The sequence below is a fragment of the Chenopodium album genome, unplaced genomic scaffold (assembly GCF_948465745.1).
Source record: "Chenopodium album unplaced genomic scaffold, dcCheAlbu1.1 scaffold_37, whole genome shotgun sequence".
Lineage (NCBI taxonomy): Eukaryota > Viridiplantae > Streptophyta > Magnoliopsida > Caryophyllales > Amaranthaceae > Chenopodium > Chenopodium album.
Genome location: NW_027665232.1, coordinates 82,932 through 103,006, shown reverse-complemented (window position 1 = coordinate 103,006; position 20,075 = coordinate 82,932). Strand labels below are relative to the sequence as shown.

The window sequence follows — 20,075 nt, the reverse complement described above, 5'->3', positions numbered from 1 at the left end:
TGTTTCAAAAAAAATAAAAATAAAACCACTGCACCACCCCTCCCCCGACCAGCCATACCTCACTTCTCGCTGCCACCCCTGCCGGCGACCAGCCACACCGGTGACCAGCCTCCCCGATTTCCAACGCCGGCAGAGACCCATTTCCACCCTTTTCCCCTTACCCGACCCTCTCCTTTCCTCGCCGCGCGACCACCCAACCAACCCCTAACCCCTTAACACCCACCCCCTCCCTTCCCCACCACGAATAGCTACCCTCCCTTGAGCTGCGATGCTGTGCATGGAGCCGTGGAGGCGTGGATGCTGGTGTAAGGGCTGCTAAGCTGCGAAGATGATACTCGGTGTTTGTGCGTGGTTGCTGCGACGGTGATTTAGAAACTAATTGGTGCGTTGGAAAGGGAGATCGAGCAGCGGCAATGGCCGTGGGCTTAGGGTATGGGGGATAGTGAGGGGAGGGCCGGCGACGGTGGAAATGTTGAAGCTGGGTGGCGGCGTGGTCGGTCGCCAGGGCGGGGGATGGCTGGAGCTGGTGGTGGTGGTGGAGGTGGTTTTTTTTATTTTTAAATTACTTTTTTTTTTTAATTATTTTTTTTAAAAAAAACTAGTTTTAAAATTGTTAGTTAAATTTTAATTAGTAATTATCTTTTCTTTAAAAAATCAAAATTAAAATTATGTTGATAGTAGTGATTGCAAGGATAATAGTGACTGTTGCGAAGGATTATATATGTATTATATATATGTTGATAGTAGTGTGTTTATATGTACTTTCTGTCATGAACGTTGACGAGACTAATGGAGATGCTTTTATTATGTTTGAATTTTTTATTTTTTTTATTTATGTAATTAGAAAATTTCTATTGCCCTAAATTCGGTCCCATGCATAGTCAACATTATTATAGCTCATATTGAGAAATAAAAATGCTTCATATTTGAAATATTCATGTCAAAAACAATAATATTTCCCATCAATCAACATAAATCCTCAAACTTAAACTATTTTATTAGTTATATAAATAATCTATTTAAAAATTATATGCAGGAAATAATTATTAAAGATGATATTATAAACTCAAAGAGTCACAAGTCGTTACTACAGCATAAATTCTCAAACTTAAAACATTTTATTACATAATGTAGTTAATATACTTGTATATAGGGGTGTTCAGATCCGGGAAGTTTAAAATTTGGCCCATGTCCCGACCCAAGAAAACCGGGTACCTAGGTAGCCGATTTTTCTCGGGTCGGGTCATTGGGTACAAAAAAAAAAAAAAAACAAAAAAACCGAAAGTAAATAAAAACTTACCGTCTGTTTCAAGTGAGTTTCATTGCTTAATTTAATGAATATAAAACTCATTACACAAAAATTATAATCTATTAAAATAAAATAATTTACAAAACAATAAAAGGGAGAATTAACAATTTACATTTTCCACTTTAAACAGCAATTATCAAGTACCACCACATCAAGCTACAATCGAAAAAATAAGGATACTTGCATCTCTTTATCATACTTTTTTTGAGGAAAAACTTTATCATACTTTAACATAGGCAAACACCATTAATAATTACAAATTAACATTTTCTTTAAAATTCAAAATTGAACTCAAAGCCACATTTTGATGTTTATTTGCTTCTCGTGGGGTTGCCGACTTGCCGCTACGGCGAGATCTCTCGGCTGATGTACAGTGGTGCGGTTGTGGCCCGTGGGTCGTGTGGGTTGTGCTTGTGCAAGCTAATTTGATGTCGGCGTAAAACTTGCCTATTTGCATTTTGCAATGGGTATGGTGGGCTACTGGGCTTGTTTGACTGTGAGTTTGTGAATGAGAGAGAAGGAAAGGAGAGAGAGAAGAGGGAATGAAGGAGAGAGAGTCTGAGAGAATATGGTGGGCTTGGTAAATGACTGAATGGAGGCTGCTAAGTTTTGATAGGGAACCTAAAACCCTAACTACTAGCAATATATATTTTTTAAATTTTTTTTGGAAAAAAAGCACTTAGCGGGTACCCGCCTTGTATAAAGGGCGGCCCATGACCCGACCCAAAACAATTTTTTGCTGGGTCGGGTACCCGCCCGTCAATTTTGAAAAAAATGAAAAAATACCCATTAAAATTTAGCGAGTTGACGGGTCAGCAGGCCGAGTCAATCAGGTCGGGTATTTTTGAACACCCCTACTTGTATATAAGTACTAGTAACGATTTTATATACACAAATTATTGGGTTCGGGCACCTGCACCCAATAGTTCGTGCGGCAACCCTTATTCTTCCAATTTCCACCGACTGCAGAATCCAATTCTATCAAATTCAACTTCATTCTATCACATTCAACTTAATTCACTCAAATTCAACTCAATCCAATACAAATTCCACATTACTCAAAACCAAACCGATTTTTTTTTTTTAAAGAAATAGAGAATTACTACTTGATAGAAAAGAGGACGACGACGGAGGAGATGAAGAATAAATTCTCCGGCGACGGTAAGCTTCTACTGGTGGTGGGTGCGGTGGCTTGGGTTCGCTGGTTTATGGGTGCGGTGGTGGGTTTGTTGATTGTGGGTGCAATGGTGGGTTATCGGTGAACGGTGGTTGACAATTTGCGGTTGGTGGGTTCGGTGATGGTGGGTTCGATTGGTGGGTGTGGGTGCTGTGGAGGAGGAAATTAGGGGGAAGTGAGGGAACAAATTGAAGGAGAAGGAGTGAGGAGATTTGTGAGGATTTTTTGTGTTTTTCCCATTTTCACGTGAAAGAGAGAAAGGAAGAGGGGAAAGAGTAGAGAGAATGAAATAAAAATAATGTATAAGCCTATCTTGGGTTAGCTACATCATATCTTTTGTGGAAATTGCAATACCTTGATTTTTATGTCTGTCAATACACGATATGATAGAAAATTAAAAATTTTCAAATACAACCTGCAAAATTATACCCCTTTAACCAGTTACAACCTTTTAAGTTTAATTTTTGCGAAATAGAACCTAAGAAAAAGACACCAAACTACAATGAAAATCAAATCTCTAGCTGCTTTCAAAACCCATGCCAAAATGCTTGATTTCTAGTAATATTAAACACATTCATACGTTATTTAATAATAAAAGTAGCTCAAAATATACATTGCACCAAAATATTCAATAACCTGGATTGCATGATCTTGACTGCACCTTGATTGAACAAGTTGTTGATGAGCCTTTTGGTAGCTTCTGTACTTCCCTTTCGAGCAATATCCTTTCGGCTAGTGTAAACATATTCGGGTAAGTTATAACCAATTCCTCCAAAACTAATGAGCATCTCAGAAAATATTTAACCATTGCTTGCTCCAAATTAGTCCACGGACTGTATAGGTTTATCACAATTCTTCTCAGGTGTGACTCCAAACAAAATGGGATCGTTTCACTTTTATTCCAATTATTAACTTCTTGCAAAAGTACGACGTTATTCCATTCATAGTTCTTTTTTTTTTTTTAATGGGAAGAGGAGAAATATTAATTAATTAAAAATAATCAAAGTACATGGCTAATAAGCCCAAAACGCACAGCCAAAGCTGGAGAAATGTTAAACCAAAAGCAGAGAAACCAAAAGCTAATAATAAGAAACAACAAGAGAAAATTGTCCTCTTCCAAATCCATCCACCAAAAGTCATCCAACGAGCAAAGAGAGCTAGAAGTTGCTGTCAAAAAGGTCCTCTTCATAAGCGCCTCTAGCACAGTAGGGAATGCTGCTGTGAACTGCTTCATGTCCCTCCATGTCAATTGCACTCTTAGCTAAGTAATGGGCAACGAAGTTGGCCTCTCTTGGGATGAAGTTAAACTCAACCTCGCAATCCATTTTGATCATCTCCTCAATGTCTTTAAGAATGACCGCCATTTCATGAGTCCCATGCTTCTCAATTTCTTCGATTATTTCCTTAAGAGCAACCGCATCAGATTCCACAATAATTTTCTTGAACTGAGCTCCAATAGCTGCTGCAAGACCATTACGAACAGCTATTAATTCAGCTTCACTGGCAGTTCTGGCTTTAGTCTTCCATGACCTCCCAAAGATCCATCTGCCATCATCACCCCGAGCCACGCATCCCACTCCATTGATGCTGGTCGTTCTCCAAGCTGCATCAGTGTTAATTTTAACATACCCCTCCCTTGGCTTGCTCCATTTCAGATCACTAATAGCAGCAGCAGGTTCCTTGCCTTTGCCCTGAAACACATTAGCATTTGCCACCAAATCGCACATGAACCTGTTAAACATAGAAATGGGGTGCAACATAGCAAGCTGGAAAACCAAATTGTTTCTAGCTCTCCACAAGTGCCACATAGCAATACTAAAGGTGATTTTCCAGGCCTCACTTCTTTCTAAATTGTAGTTTATCCACTCATCCCAATTCAAACTGAAAAAAGTGAAGATACAGAAGCTGTCATCCAATCTGTTAGCACCAAAAATTCTGTCCCAAAATACTCTAGAGTTAATACAATCTCGAAAAAGGTGAAGATGATTCTCCGAGTCTAACTCACATCTAGTGCAAATGGGGTTGAAATTATCAATCTTGTTGGCTAAAGAAGTAGCAACAGGAAGAATAGCATGACAAGCATTCCACAAGAGCATTTTGTATTTGTATGGGATTTTTATGTGCCAAAGCTTTTTCCATTTGATATGCGGGAAAGAAGGGGGGAAGAAAAATTAGAGGCTAAGGAATAAGCACTACCAATGGTGAATATACCCTTAGGTGAAGGATGCCAGCAAATAGAGTCTCTCACCGAAGCAATGATAGGCAGGGGGATGCTTTCGATTAAAGAACACAAATGGGCAGGAATAATGTGTCTAACCCTCTGTAAATCCCACTTGCCATTCCTTATCACATTACTAACTCTCCAATGAGCACAAAAATTAGGGACATCTCTATCAATAGCCAAGTAAAGAGGGGTATCCCCCACCCAATGATGAAACCACAAACAAATATCCTCTCCATCACCCACCCTATAAGAAATACCTTTCATAAGCAAGTCCTTCCCTTTTTGGATGTCTTTCCATAACGGGGAAGCACTAGGGGAGGCGTAGCTATTAAGAAAAGAGGAGCGTTTAAAATATTTGGCTTTAAGAATTTTAACCCACAACTTCTCTGGTTCATGAAGGATTTTCCAACCCAACTTGGCCATGAAAGCCAAGTTCCAATTTTTAAGATTACGAATGCCAAGACCACCCAAACCCAAAGGGATGCAAATTTTCTCCCAACTAGTTCTAGGAAGATAGTGAGATCTGTCCACTTTATTCCACAAAAATCTTCTACAACTTTTTTCAAGCTCCTCAAGAATAGAGCAAGGAAGAAGAGAGGTTTGCATGACATAAAGGGGGTAGGAATTAAGAACGGCTTTGATAAGGGTACATCTACCGGCCATATTCAAGAGCTTGGATTTCCACCCTCTAATTCTATCTTTTGTTTTAACAAGGAGATCTTTATAATCCGCTTTCCTCAATCTATTAGGACTAATGTTCACCCCTAAGTATTTGCCAAAAGAAGGAGCCCCCTTAATGTTAGAAGCATTGAGAATGCTCATTTTGAGAGAGAGACACATTTTAGGAGGGAAAATAGTTTTAGACTTGGAGGGACTAATGAATAAACCCGAGAGACAACCAAATTCAGCAAGAGTATCCTTAATAACCTCAAGATTTTCAAGGGAGGCATTAGCAAAGAGAAATACATCATCGGCATAAAAGAGGTGAGAAATGGAAATATCATGATCAATTTTGACGGGACACCAATTACCATCACTCACTCTTTTCTCAATCATCAAGGAAAGCCTTTCTAAACAAAGCACAAAAATGTAGGAGGATAACGGGTCTCCTTGTCTTATGCCTCTAGAGGGGGTGAAGCTCTCCGTCCTCTCACCATTCCATAAGATAGAAATAGAAGGGGTAGTGATACATCCTAAAATAAGTTTTATCATTTTTTCCGGAAAATTTAAACCCATAAGAGTTTCCCTAATAAAACCCCATTCAAGGCTATCATAAGCTTTCGTTAGGTTGATTTTAAAAGCCATAATTTTCTTCTTGCTTTGTTTCTTAAACAAGTGAGCTACCTCTTTAATGACGAGAACATTCTCCTCAATTGACCTACCTTGAATAAAGCTCGATTGAACCGGGTTAATGAGATTGTTAAGGAGAGGTTTAATTCTATTTGAGATGACCTTTGTAATTAATTTGTAGATCGAATTACAAAGACCAATGGGCCTAAACTCACTCATAGAAGAAGGTTTGTCAACTTTTGGGATAAGGGCAATGTAGGATTCATTAATGTCAGGGTGAATAGTCCCTTCATTGAAACACTCCGAAATAACTGAAAAAATGGCACTTCCTACAACCTCCCAATGTTTTTGAAAGAAAATAGGTTGAATACCATCCGGCCCCGGGCTTTTCATAGGAGACATAGAATTTAAGGCATGTTTTATCTCCGAAAGGGTGATAGGCGAGGAAATGTGGTCATGATCACTGTCATCGATGATAGCTTTAGGAGAGAAGGAAATATTTCTGGGTTGGGAGGATTTAGTGGAGGTAAAAATGTTACGAAAGTAGGAGATACAAATATGTTTCAAACTCTCCTGATCACACACCCAATTCCCCTGCTCATCTTTTAAAGACAAAATTTTTCCCCTACTATTCTTAATTTTAGCCAGAATATGGAAATATTTAGTGTTCCAATCCCCGAACTTTCTCCAATCTATTCCGGCCTTTTGAGCCCATTTTATTCTTTCTAGTTTAAGAGAATAATCAAGCTGTCTAAGAAGATCCTTTTCCAAATTTATCAGGAAGGGGGAGTATTTAAAACACAATGCTTTTTGCACCCCTAAAATTCTAGCATATAAACGTTTTTTATTCTGTAAGTTGCTTTGGAAAACAAATTTATCCCAATCACAAACATCCTGAATAAAATAGTTTTTGCTAGCAATAAAATCATTCCCTCCTTTCGACCAGGTTTTCGTAAAGAACTCCAAGAAATTAGGGTTCTCTAACCAAGACTCTTTACACCTAAACAGATAATTACCCCTACTGACCTCAACATTGTTCGAAATTAAAATTGGGCAATGATCCGAATAAGTTCTCGGAAGATGGAATACCTGTGTATTAGGATGTGAATTGAGTCAAGCAGCATTAGAGAGGGCTCTATCCAGCCTCTCCTTGATGTTGTCCTCCCCTTCTCTTCCATTGTTCCAAGTAAAGGTCGGACCATTAAATCCCATATCAATTAGACCAACACCATCCACCCATTCTGAGAAGCCAGCACCTTGCGAGTTTGTCACTGGACGACCTCCCCTTTTTTCTTGTTGATTTAGCACCTCGTTCATGTCCCCAACCACTAGCCATGGAGTCTCCGAAGGAGGAGGGTCATTTTTAAATTCATTCCAAAGGCGATTCTTATCACTGGAAGCTGATGGAGCATGAATTCCAGTGAGAAGAATTTCAGGGTCAGAGGGAGAGAATTTAAAAAGGGAGTGAAAATGAAATTCCGATCCCGCCGCAAAAGAAATTAAGCTAGCTGGCTTTTTCCATAAAAGCCAAATTCCCCCTTTTAGTCCTTTTGCCCCAATAGTAGTACAACTATCGAAGCCCGACTTTTTACACACGTCTTGAGCTCTACTGTCTTTAGCCTTTGTTTCTAATAAAATAAAAATCAAAGGTTTTTGAATTTGAACAATAGTCAACGCATGAGAAAAAAATTCCTTACAAGCAGCTCCTCGAACATTCCACACAATAATCTTCATATTATTAATTGGAAATGGAGGGATGGGAAAGTGACCTAAGGGAATCGGAGTAGAGTTGAACATCGACTCCACAAATTGTTCCCATTCCTTCCACGGCTTTTTCACCTTCATCGTCTCCACCTCGTTCAGTAGAACTGGAGACATGCTGAGCTTGATTTCCGGGATCAGATTTCCTGTCGGGATGTAATCCAGGCATAAATTGAATCCTATCACTTCCTTCTTCGATACAAATACTGCCAGCAAGTTTTGAACTAATGAGAGATTTATGCTTATACTTTCTAATTGCAGGGGATAAAGAATGGGGTTTTCCGGGGGGAGTTGGAAGTGCAGCGGCATTTTTTCGTGCTCTGGTTCCTCAGCACCTTCAGCATGGAAAACATGGGAGGCCATCAGCACCTTCAACATTATATTTAGTCGGGCTAATTCCTCCAGAGGAACCGGCCTCTCCGCTAGCACCAGCCATATTTGAGGGGTAGGAAAGGTAGGGAATAAGTGGTGGGAAGGAGAATTTTGTGGAAATTGGATTTGCGGGATGCTCAGCGGCGACAATGGAAGGGGTTTGATTTGGAGAGTTCGAGTTTGTGATGGATGAATCGTTGGAGCAATCGGGTTTTGTGATTGAAGGTCCGATACCTTCGACCTCAGAGCATGAGATGATTGGAGATCCGCAATTTCCTGTCGGAGCTTGCTGTTGACCGATCTCAGCGAGGGGTTGCTTACTGAGTTGTTGTGATTCTCCATGATTAACTGAAGGAGAAGGGGTAGAAGGAGTTGAAAGAACAGATTGAATTGCATGCGAAGGAACCGTTGTCTTGTTCTTTTTATTTTGGTAATTCGATCTCGGGACTACAAGATTAGTAGTAGCCTTCATTCCCAAAATGTTATTACTGCTATATGTATTATCTCCCTGTCTAATTTTATCCTGTAGTGTTTTAGCTCTAGGAATGTTGCTCTCCCTACTAGTTTCACTTTCCTCTTCTACCAATGGCAATAAATTCCATTGTGTGTTTTTATGCATATGTTGGCGGCTAGCTTGCTCCCTAGGAGCTCCTTTCTTTTCAGCTTTATTTTTCTGGTGAGTATCTCTCCCTCCAACATTTTGCTTACCCTCCCATTTTTTAATGATTTTCTTTCTGTTTGTAGCAATAATCCAAGGCCCATATTCTTCTTTATAAACTAAATCCCCTGCCTTATCCATAATCCCTTTTTGTCCCTTTTCTGAATTTGGATTTTGTTGTTGGGTTTGCAGGCCCACTATCTCATTCTGATCTCCTTTTAATGCATGGCTTGCATCTAAAGTATTAGAAGAAAATTCTCTGCTAGCTACCTCCCTCTGTAAGGCTATACCTTCCCTACAGTTTTCTTTTACATGCCCTATCCTACCACAAGCGAAACACAGGCTATGGATTTTTTCATACTCAATTCGTTGCCATGATCCTCCCACCCAAACCTTGGAAATTAAGGGCTTATTTAGATCAATTTCTATGCATACCCTTGCGTATCGACATCTATTAATTTTATCCGTAGAGTAATCGACTCTAATTGGCCTCCCTGCTACTTGTGCTATGCTGTATAGTGCTTCCTTTTCATAGTATTCCATCGGTAACTATGGAAATCTGATCCAGACAGACATGAATTGAAATGGATTAGAAGAAGGTCGAAAATTTGGCTTCCAGTTAGATAGCATCAGATAGTGATCCAAAATGAACCAAGGGCCTCCAAAGAGCGCTTTTTCTAAGTCATCTTTCAGGGTAAATCTGAATAAAAAGGCTCCATTTTCCATTTCAATGGTCTCCAACCCTCCCTTTGGGTTCCATATTCTTTGAACTCTTTGAGCCATAAACTCCACTCTTATCTTCAACCCAAGACATTTACCCATGAGCGTGAGTGACCAAGGTTTCCTTAGTTCCTGCAGCTTTTCTTTGGGGAATTTGACAACTAACGCATTGTCCGGGCTGCAATCTTCTTCATCCTCCCAATCCTGGGAGTTCATGACTATCTTCCTAGCCTCGGTGAACCATTGGGATGATCTTACCACCGCCTCTCTAAAGGTGCTATTAGATTTATTTTGAGCACTAGCGCCTGTCTTCTCATTGTGTACCAAATCCCCAACTTGATTTTCAATCTCCATACTATCTGACTCACTTGACACCTTCGAGGCAACAACATTGCATACTTGTGGGTTACACATCACCCCATCCTCCTCCATTTCATCAATGGTTACCGCAGCATGGTTCAATACTGAAGAGATCCCCGAAGAGACTTCATTCACCATTGAGAAATAACAAAGAAAAGAAAAACAGGAAAAAACAGGACTAACTTAAGACTGAAAGAAAATAATCAGAATAAAAAAGGACAAGAGAACCTAATGCTCTTAATTGAAGTAAGAACATAAGGCAGAAGACCTGCTCTCCACCAGGAGCAAGCTCCCGGGGCTCTAATCACCAAAGTGATCGAGTTAGTCCCCGATGACTTAAAATCCTAGAGAGAGAAAGTCATGCTTTTCTATTTCAATTAGTAACATATTCCATTCATACTTCAATTCCTGAAAAGATCATCAATAGCATAGATAATCAACTTAGGCCATGTTCAGTTCACCTTGAAAATATAATATTTAAAGAGAAATATAATAGAATCAGTAAAAATAATTTCACTTCAACAAAAATAAAGTGAAATGAATAGGACCTTAAGAGTGATCAAACATATACAAAAAAAAACAAAAAAAAAAAAAAACGTGCTAACCTCAAAGAAAATTGTTTCTAGAACAGGTGAAGCATGAAGCATCTCCAACACTACTTCGTGATAGGAATGACTCCAGGCACAATTAAGCTGTAAATGATGTAAATTACAAAATATAGGCAGCTTATTATGCTTTAATCCACATTTTTCGAGACCCTAGCACCAGAGAGTAGTACAGTAATTAGTTTCGTTATTAAAGAACTTTTTTGTAATGGTAAGAGAAGAATTAAATTAACGGAATTTCTGACAAAAAAAGTAATAACCACCGACAGTTTTTTAATGTTTTGGAAATAAGTAGATACTCGTAGTAAATTTCATACAAAAATATTACTCTACGGAGTAGTGGTTATTACTAAAACAACAATAATGGGTTATTGTCAAAAAAGGAGAGTTTTCAAATGGCCACAATAAAATTGAGGTCATTGTATTAGATAAATCACAATCATTTAATTCTCTTGACTAATGTGAACCGTTGATTTAAAAAATTAAAATCTCCCATGTTCTATCCCACTACAATTCAGTTTTCAATTTTTCACAGTTTATGTTTGTTTTCCCTGCTCAATGTCTATGCTTTCTTCTTCTTAATTGTGTTAAGAGTGTTACTTCAAGCCTTCAATCCAATCCTCATCCACTTTCATTAATTTAAATAAGCATAGATTTCCCAAAATAAAATGTAAGCAACACACAAATACAGAATTAAGAAGAATGAACTTCATTGAGAAAAAGTAAATCCAAGTGAAAGGACAGTAATGTGATGACGAGCAGAAGGCAAAGCAAAAGAATGTCCAAGCAATCAAAACCTCAAAGGCTAATGTTACAGAGAATCTACAGTGAACAATTGCATCAAACATACAAATTTATGAGTTTCAATTCTGCCGTGAACACATGAAAGCAAATGACAATGAAATGGGATAAAAAAAAATAAAAAAAAATAAAAAACTGACATGTGAAAAATTGGAAACTGAATGATAGTGGGATAGAACATGAGAGATTTTTATTATTATTTTTTATTCTTTTTTGGTTAATATTTTCATAGATGAAATCAACAGTCAATTTTATCAACGGCTCACATTAGTAAAAAAAAATAAACAGTTGCGATTTCATCTAATATATTGACCATAATTTTATTGTGACCACTCAAAAGTCATCCTGTCAAAAAAATCATAAATTAATACTTCAGAGTAAAACAAACAAACCTTCATGCACGTTGCACCTAGATGTAGACGTCGAACATTGGACATTGATCTGAAAAGCCTAACCTCGTTCAAGGGCATATTTAACTTAGCTTCAACGAGTGAATTCAAATCTCCAATACAATATTGCGATTCCAATCTTAAAGAATAGTCTAGATACTTCAAATTAGGAGCATCAAGAAAAAATTTATTTCTCTGATTTTTATGGAACGTTAAAAGGTTTAGATATAATGTAGTAAGAAAAGGTGCAGAAATAACATCATTGATAGGTTCAAAACATTCCCTGCTTCCTGTCAAATCTAGGCGTTCGAGTAATGGACTCCTCGAAACTAGCCTAGTTATAAAATGTTCACCACGGAAAGAAGCAAAACACAGGCATGACACTTTCAAGTTTGGCAAATTATAAGTCGAGGGAACTTCAAAATTAACATTCAATGTTAGTGTTAACATCTCTAATGTTTGACACTCGAAAAGGGCTAATGGTAGCTTAACGTGATCACTCAAACAGGCAACAACTTCAAGATGCTTGACTCCGCGGCTTAAAGCAAAGGACATCCAATGATTAAGACGCTTATATTCCATATAAACATAAGATTGATGAACGCGAATTCTGAGTCTAAACATAGTTATTCTTTCAGATCTGCAAGCACGCAACGCGTTGTCAACAAATTTGTTATGCTGTTCAAGCGTATCCCGACACGAATGATCACACTCGAGTTGTTCAAGTGTATCCCGACACCACTGATCAAACCCGAGCCGGGTAATCAAAGCAAAGACATCCCGCCATTTCTTTGATAATACACAGGTAGTAGCCGCCTCTTGTACGGAAAGGCGAGAAACTATTTCACTTAATAATTCATCTGGTAAATTGCTTATCCTATCGATTTTGGCCATTGTTTGCACATGTCCAAGGTCTAAATTATTATTATACCTGCAATTCAAATAGAAAATCATGGATACTCAATTAGCATAATTATAATCTTAAACAACAACAACAACAAAAAAACTGATTTTCATATATTTTTAAGGAATAATTGACGCTTACATACCATTTTTTTTTTTTTTTTTTTTGTTTTTTAGATATGAAATTGAGGAAGATTTGGAGGAGCATAAATGTCTTTGATCGATGAAGAGGCGATTAATTGAAATTGAATGATGAGGAGGTTTTGTACGGGATAATACCGGTAGTAATACCTAATTAGCCGGTAATGTCTTATAATAATACTGAAACAACTGATTAATAAGAAAGCTCGAAAATCCATAACGGCCGTTCTAAACGGCCACGTGGAGAGCTGCTTGAGACCACGTAGGCACCTGCTGCCTACGAGGTCGGTTTGCCACCTATCATTATAGGTGGCACCAGCTTGGTTATCTCTCTATATATACCCAAGCAAATGTTCACCCAAAGGGACATCTTTTTTCTCTCTCTCTCTCACTACACATCTAAAACAATTTCTCTCTCTTCATTCTTTCTTCTTATCGGATTGCTGACTTTAGCATCGGAGAGGTTATTCCCGGATAACCCCCGGGTTAGCTTATCTGTGTTGACTGTGCAGGTGCGTAATTGGACGGTAAACCTTTACCAACCCAGGAAGATTATCTGTACCGGAGCAAACCCGGAACAGTTGGCGCTAGAAGGAGGGGATAGTAATAACTTCTATCGTCCAAATAGCCTTCGCCAGGCATGGAAGAAAACCAGGAACACGTAATACCGACAGCAGAAGCCGAAAACCGTCAGTATGGTAGAACACTCTGAATGTCAATGCGAACAAAACTGTCAATACAATACCTGAGATTGAAGTGGAGGATGAAACTCATCTTCTCCACAAGAATACTGTGAACACACTGATAACACCTGAACGAAGCCCCGCACGGATACCGGACCCCCTGGAGGAATTTACTCCTGAGGAGTTAGAGGTAACAGCAAGGGTAATGAAAGCGATGTCCCGGAAAAGAAAGGAGGCTGAAGCTGCAGCCAATAGGGGGCAAGTTGATACACCGGCCATTCTCGTGATTGTGAATCTGGCGAGCCAGTTCAACCAGGCAGACGAGCAACCGCCGTCACAGCCCCAAAATCGGGGAATAATTGTTCCAAGTGAGCGCCAACCAACTCATGGAACGCAGATAGAGGACTTAGGGTCCCGGCAGCACGAGATCAATAGCGGGCCGCTAAGACGTACAACCAGGACTATAGTCAGGCCGAGAGTATCACCTTTCACCCAGGAGGTACTGGATCAGCAAATGGAAAGGATAAAAATGCCGACATGTACCTTTGATGGCAAAGGAGATCCCAAGCGATATGTAGCGGCGTTTGAAAGCCATATGTTGCTTTATACCGACACCGATGCGGTGTGGTGCAAGGTGTTCCCGACAACGCTTACGGGGCCAGCCTCGGATTGGTTTTCCAATTTGGAGAATGGATCGATTGATTGCTTCGATACCTTGGTCGAACTGTTTACCGGTCAATATATTAGCAATAGTGCAAGGCAGAGAACTTCGGGAGAGCTTATGTCGGTCTGACAAAGAAGGGATGAATCCCTTAGGGATTTCATAAGGAGATTTAACGGTGAGGTTAACACGATACCGAAATTACAGCAAGAAATAGCGATAATGGCCTTAATGAACGGTCTAGGGGATAATGACTTCAAAAAATACATGGCAAGGAAGTCGTTCCCAAATTTAGGCGTGGCCTTTGGCAAGGCCTATAAATACATCAAAAGCGAGGAGTTGTTGAAAACCAGTAGTCAGATAGCGGCACCGGAGCCCTCTCGAAGACAGAATGATGGGGTTGCGCCTAGTGCCTATACCGGCGGAATGAACAGACCACAACAGCAACCAAGCCAGCCAAGGGCCGGTAGGCCACCCAGAGGTTTTGGCCGGTACAGTAGCTACACGCAACTGAGCACACCTAGGGCCGCAATATATTCAATAAATCAGCACAGAGAGGAATGGACACGACCGGCCCCAATGATAACCAAAGGTCGGGACACGAAAAAGTATTGCATGTTTCACAGGGATATTGGCCATTATACGGAAGAATGTACTCAGCTGAAAGAGAATATAGAAGACCTCATTAGGAAGGGCCATCTGTCCCAGTATCGGGCTCAAGCAGGCCCAAGCCGGCAGCAAGCCCCGCAACCCAGACAAAGTGAATATCGAAGGCAGGGTGACTCGTCCATGCAAGATGACACCTACCGGCGCAACCACAGCGGAGAATACCGTCAAGGGAATAGTGCGCCAGGACACAAGATCACAATAGAGGTTATTACCGGTGGTCCGGTGCACGGGGGATCAGTTAGCGGGGCGAAAAAGAGTTTGTCTGAGCACCGGCACACAGTGAATGCACTGGGTGTAGACGAGCGGCCAAGGCCTGCTTCCATGCCGTCAGTATCCTTTTCGGAGGCAGACGCCAAGGGTTTGGCTTTTCCTCACGATGATCCATTGGTTTTAATTCTGACGGTCAATGGAGCCAACATCAAGCGAGTATTGCTCGATGGAGGGAGCTCCGCTAACATCCTGTTTGCAAAAGCATTTGATGCAATGAGAATAGGCCGGAAGTACCTTACTCCGGTATCGTATCCTGTTATCGGTTTCAACGGATCCACAATTAGGCCGGAAGGAAGTATAGTCTTGCAAGTCAGAATTGGCGAAGGCATGGCGGCCAAAGATGTTATGACGGAATTTTTGATAATTGATGTGCCCTCAGCGTACAACGCTATTGTCGGTAGACCCCTGATCCACGATGTGCAGGGGGTAGTTTCGACATACCATTTGACGATGGTATACGTTTCAAATTTGGGAAAGACAGAGCGCGTTAGAGGAGGTCAGACAATGGCCAGGGAGTGCTATGTGACAGCTTTAAAGCAACCTAACCGACAACCCCAGGCTAACCAGGAAACGCAGAAAAGGGGGCGAGCCGTATCTTCACACGACTTAGCAATGGAGAATTTCGATACGCGCCCGGCAGCAGTTCCCCGCCCTTCACCAGGAGGGGAGACGGTAGAAATCGAGTTGCAACCTGGGGTATCGGGAAGAACCGTACGAGTTGGGTCAGACATGGATGTTGATACCCATTGTCATCTGGTGGAACTTTTACTGGAGAACGCTGAAGTGTTTGCTTTCTCGGCAGATGAAATGCCAGGAATTCATCCAGATGTTATAGTACACAAGCTGAATGTGGATAGCAACGCCAGGCCAGTTAGGCAGAAAAAACAAAACTTCTCGACAGAAAAGATAGAAGCAATACAAGCAGAAGTAAACAAGTTGCTAGCGGCGGGATTTATCGAGCCTTGCACGTACCCTGAATGGTTAGCAAACGTGGTCATGGTAAGGAAACCGTCAGGAAAATGGAGGATGTGCGTGGACTTTACAGACCTGAATAAAGCCTGCCCAAAGGATTGCTATCCACTGCCCCGAATAGATAGGCTGGTAGATTCCACTTCCGGCCATGCTCTGCTCAGCTTTATGGACGCGTTCTCGGGATACCATCAGGTCAGCTTGTATGCGCCAGATAGAACGAAAACGACATTTATTACGGATGCCGGAGTATTTTGCTACAAGGCAATGCCGTTTGGGTTACGAAAAGCCGGAGCAACATATCAGAAACTGGTAGACAAAGTCTTTGCAAACCAGAAAGGAAGAAACGTAGAAGTATATGTTGACGACTCCATCGTAAAAAGCCGGTTAGCCACTGACCATGTTGCAGATTTAAGGGAGACATTTGAAACTTTGCGTCAGTACCGAATGAAGCTCAATCTGGAAAAGTGTGTCTTTGGAGTTCGTTCGGGGAAGTTCTTGGGGTTTATGGTCAGTGAAAGGGGGATAGATGCAAATCCCGACAAAATAGAAGCTATACTTAGCCTACCGCAACCCAAGTCTATAAAGGACATACAGAAGCTTACTGGTCGCATAGCGGCGCTGACAAGGTTTATTAGCAAATCGGCTGATAAGGCCTTACCATTCTTTGTAGTCCTCCGGCAAAATAAAACATTCGTTTGGGGGGAAGAGCAAGCAAAGGCGTTAGAGGTAGTCAAAAACCATCTAAGGTCCCTTCCGACCATAGCACGGCCGGAACAGGGAGAGAGCCTGCAACTATACATCTCGGCATCTCCAAAGACGGTTGCAGCGGTGTTGATAGTAGAACGAAAGAAGGCACAAATTCCAATTTATTTTGTGAGCCATGTCCTGAACGCGGCCGAAAGAAGATACCCTCTGATAGAGAAGATTGCATATGCAGTGGTTATAGCAGCAAGAAAACTTAGGCCATATTTTGATGCACATACCATTGAAGTGTTGACAAATCAACCGTTAGAAAAGTCTCTGCAGAAAATGGAGACGTCAGGAAGATTGCTCAAATGGGCGGTAGAGTTGTCGGAATATGTTATAATTTACAAACCACGAGTGTCGATAAAGGCTCAGGCACTGTCTGATTTCATTGTGGAAACATCCTACACTGAAGAAGAAGAAGACAATGGAGTGTGGAAGGTTTCCGTTGACGGCTCCTCAACATCAACAGGCTCCGGAGCCGGAATTGTTATGATATCACCGCAAGGGGACATATTCGAGTACGCTATCAAATTCAAGTTTAAAGCCTCCAATAATGAAGCTGAGTACGAGGCAGCACTTGCGGGAGTACAGTTATGTGTTGCAGCTGAGGCAAAGCGGGTAGAACTCACGACTGACTCACAATTGGTGGCAAGTCAATTTGACGGCACTTATGAGGCCAAGGAGCAAACGATGTCTGCCTACCTGGCGAAGTTGAAAGCGGTAACGGCAAACCTGGAATCATTTGCAATACAATTGGTGCCGAGAGCAAAAAACACACAGGCAGACGCCTTGGCAAAACTGGCAAGTTCCAGCTTCAATGATTTAGAACGTACTGTAATGGTGGAGCTTCTGGAACGCAAAAGCATTGACCCCGACAACACTCCAAAAGAAGTGAATTGCGTGGTTAACGACCAAGAATGGTATGATGGCGTACTAGCCTACAAAGTACATAATGTCTTACCGGCGGATAAAACAGAAGCACAGAAAATAAGGAAGGATAGTGTCTGGTTTGTCATGTTCAAGGGAATGCTGTATAAAAGAGGGTTCTCGCTACCACTGCGAAGGTGTATATCGGCCTATGAGTCAGCTAGGATGATAGAAGAAATCCATGAAGGGGATTGTGGGAATCATGCCGGAGGCCGGTCAATGTCCTTGGAAGCGATGAAAAGAGGGTACTACTGGCCAACAATGAATGCCGATACTTTAGCGTACGCAAAAAGGTGCGACAAATGTCAAAATATTTGGGCCAGCAATCAACCAGCCGCCAAATGATCTGACACCAATTCTAAATCCGATACCGTTTGCACAATGGGGAATGGACATTATCGGACCTTTTACGTCAGCAACAGGGAGCAGGAAATTCTTGATAGTAGGGATTGACTACTTCACCAAGTGGATAGAAGCAGAACCGGTAGCAAAAATAACAGCGAGTGAAGTTATGAAGTTCATCTAGAAGAGTATATTCACCCGATTTGGGCTACCGGTCGCCATGGTGTTTGATCACGGCTCCCAATTTGATTGCAACCTAGTTAAGAACTTCCTTAGCATATACAAGGTAAAATTTGCATACGCAGCCGTCTGCCATCCTCAGTCAAATGGCCAAGCGGAAGCCGTAAATAAGCAGATATTAACGACACTGAAAAAGAAGGTAGAAGATGCGAAGGGCTTGTGGGCAGATCTGGTCCCGGAAATATTATGGGCAAATAGAACGACAACAAGGGAAACTACTGGGGAGTCGCCATTCAACCTTGCTTTCGGCTCCGAAGCTGTCATTCCGGTTGAAGTAGGACTCCCTACGTTCCGTGTTCAGCATTTTTGTGAGGATCAAAATGACTTGCTCCTACGATAGCAATTAGACTTCTTACCTGAAACTCGGCTTACGACTGCCATCAGGTCAGCGGCATATAAGAATCGTATGAGTCAAGCATATAACAAGAGAGTTAATTACCGGCCTCTGAAAGATGGAGACTTGGTCCTTCGTCGAACGGCTGCGACGGGTAGAGGGAATGCAGATGGCAAGCTCACCGCAAATTGGGAAGGCCCCTATCAGGTGTATGAAACGATTCGCCAAGGATCATATCGGCTGATGACTCTAGAGGGAGTACCGTTAAAAAATGTTTGGAATACAAACGTCCTCAAAAAATATTACGTCTAGATTGTACTTTTGTTTCTTATGTTTGGTACCGGCATGGTATGTAGTCATGGTTTAGCTTTTTCTGTTAGTTCATATTTTATAAGCAAGCTCCATGCCTGTAATTTGTTTTGACGATTTTGGCTAAGGCCGTTAGTAAGAAAAGTAAGTACTACAACATATGGAGCCATCCCCTACTTTCGATATGATTTGACAAACAGCCTAGCTAGCTGTCTCTTTCATTCAAGTGAGGAGGAAGGTTGGATAACTAATGCGCCTCAAGGCGAGTTGAAATTGACGGTCTGATCCACTGTCAATACTCGGCCTGCTAAAGGCTGCATGTACCATTTTCAGTCTTAGGAATTAAAGTGACATAAGTGCAGTTCACTTGTTTAGGCATCTTACCGGAGAGGAATAAGTTCTGGACAGCTGCATGAAAATACCGATAATATCAGAATGATAAGGATTACCGAAATCAATTTCTAAGGAAATTAATTACGGAAATCGGGGGCATATGCCTATTATGCTTGATATGCCAGTACGTTGGAATCAAAAAGTTGGAATGGAAAGTTGGAATATGATAAAAAAAAAAAAAACTTAGTGTACAGGCATTAAGTAGCAAAGTATTATAAAACTTAGTGTACAGGCATTAAGTACCAAAGTTGGAATCGATATGATAGGCCGATAATTTATTTCAACTAGATACAGATTAAGTACCAAAGTATTAAAAAACTTAGTGTACAGGTAAGCAAATAGGCACGAAATTTCAATATAGTTATGGAAGTCGCAAGGAAAAATAAATAGGTTATTAACGACGTTTTAATGGATACAGGAAAATTTTCAAATAAAGTTTAACGGTAAAATCGTTGGTAAGTGAATATGACAGAAAAACAATACAGTAGTGCGCAATCAAAATACAGTCAAGTATTATAGATATTGCCAAGTACAGACAAGATTAATAAATGTTAAACAGAGGTAAGATAAATATTGTCAGAACACACGGAAGTAAATTCGACAGCCATCACCCAAAAAAGACAAGGGTCAGATCGGCCAAAATACAAAGTTGAAAGAAATTGTTTAAACAACAACATATGACAAAAACAGCTCAACAATGAGCCTTAAAAGTTACAGACAAAGAGGACCCACATGACTCTGGTGATAGCTGCCCGCCCCGTTAATCTTTCTTCGATTCGGGCTCCTTTCGGGGGGCAGGCTCAGAAGTGCCGGCAGCT

General features: G+C 40.9%; 3 protein-coding genes across 3 annotated transcripts; 1 reads left to right on the top strand and 2 right to left on the bottom strand.

Annotated features, from left to right (window-relative positions):
• Positions 1 to 3,643: 3,643 nt before the first annotated feature.
• Positions 3,644 to 4,582, bottom strand: LOC145622377 (uncharacterized). Its single transcript, XM_081676402.1, has one exon. The coding sequence runs from the start codon at positions 4,580 to 4,582 to the stop codon at positions 3,644 to 3,646; it is 939 nt and encodes a 312-aa protein (XP_081532528.1).
• A 5,625-nt stretch (positions 4,583 to 10,207) lies between these two features.
• LOC145622376 (F-box protein At4g22280-like) lies at positions 10,208 to 12,560 on the bottom strand. The gene is made up of 3 exons (XM_081676401.1): positions 11,670 to 12,560; positions 10,477 to 10,563; positions 10,208 to 10,279 (listed from the first exon to the last, which is right to left on the bottom strand). The coding sequence occupies exons 1-3, from the start codon at positions 12,558 to 12,560 to the stop codon at positions 10,208 to 10,210; spliced, it is 1,050 nt and encodes a 349-aa protein (XP_081532527.1).
• A 1,716-nt stretch (positions 12,561 to 14,276) lies between these two features.
• LOC145622375 (uncharacterized) lies at positions 14,277 to 17,984 on the top strand. The gene has a single exon (XM_081676400.1). It carries the CDS (start codon positions 14,277 to 14,279, stop codon positions 17,982 to 17,984), a length of 3,708 nt encoding a protein of 1,235 aa, XP_081532526.1.
• Positions 17,985 to 20,075: the final 2,091 nt, after the last annotated feature.

Coding starts and splice junctions, on each gene's coding strand:
- LOC145622376 (XM_081676401.1), bottom strand. CDS start 12,560: ATGGCCAAAATCGATAGGATAAGCAATTTACCAGATGAATTATTAAGT. Junction 10,564..11,669: donor TAGGTGCAACGTGCATGAAG/GTTTGTTTGTTT, acceptor CATCATTTACAG/CTTAATTGTGCCTGGAGTCA. Junction 10,280..10,476: donor TAGAAACAATTTTCTTTGAG/GTTAGCACGTTT, acceptor TGATCTTTTCAG/GAATTGAAGTATGAATGGAA.
- LOC145622377 (XM_081676402.1), bottom strand. CDS start 4,582: ATGCTCTTGTGGAATGCTTGTCATGCTATTCTTCCTGTTGCTACTTCT.
- LOC145622375 (XM_081676400.1), top strand. CDS start 14,277: ATGGCCTTAATGAACGGTCTAGGGGATAATGACTTCAAAAAATACATG.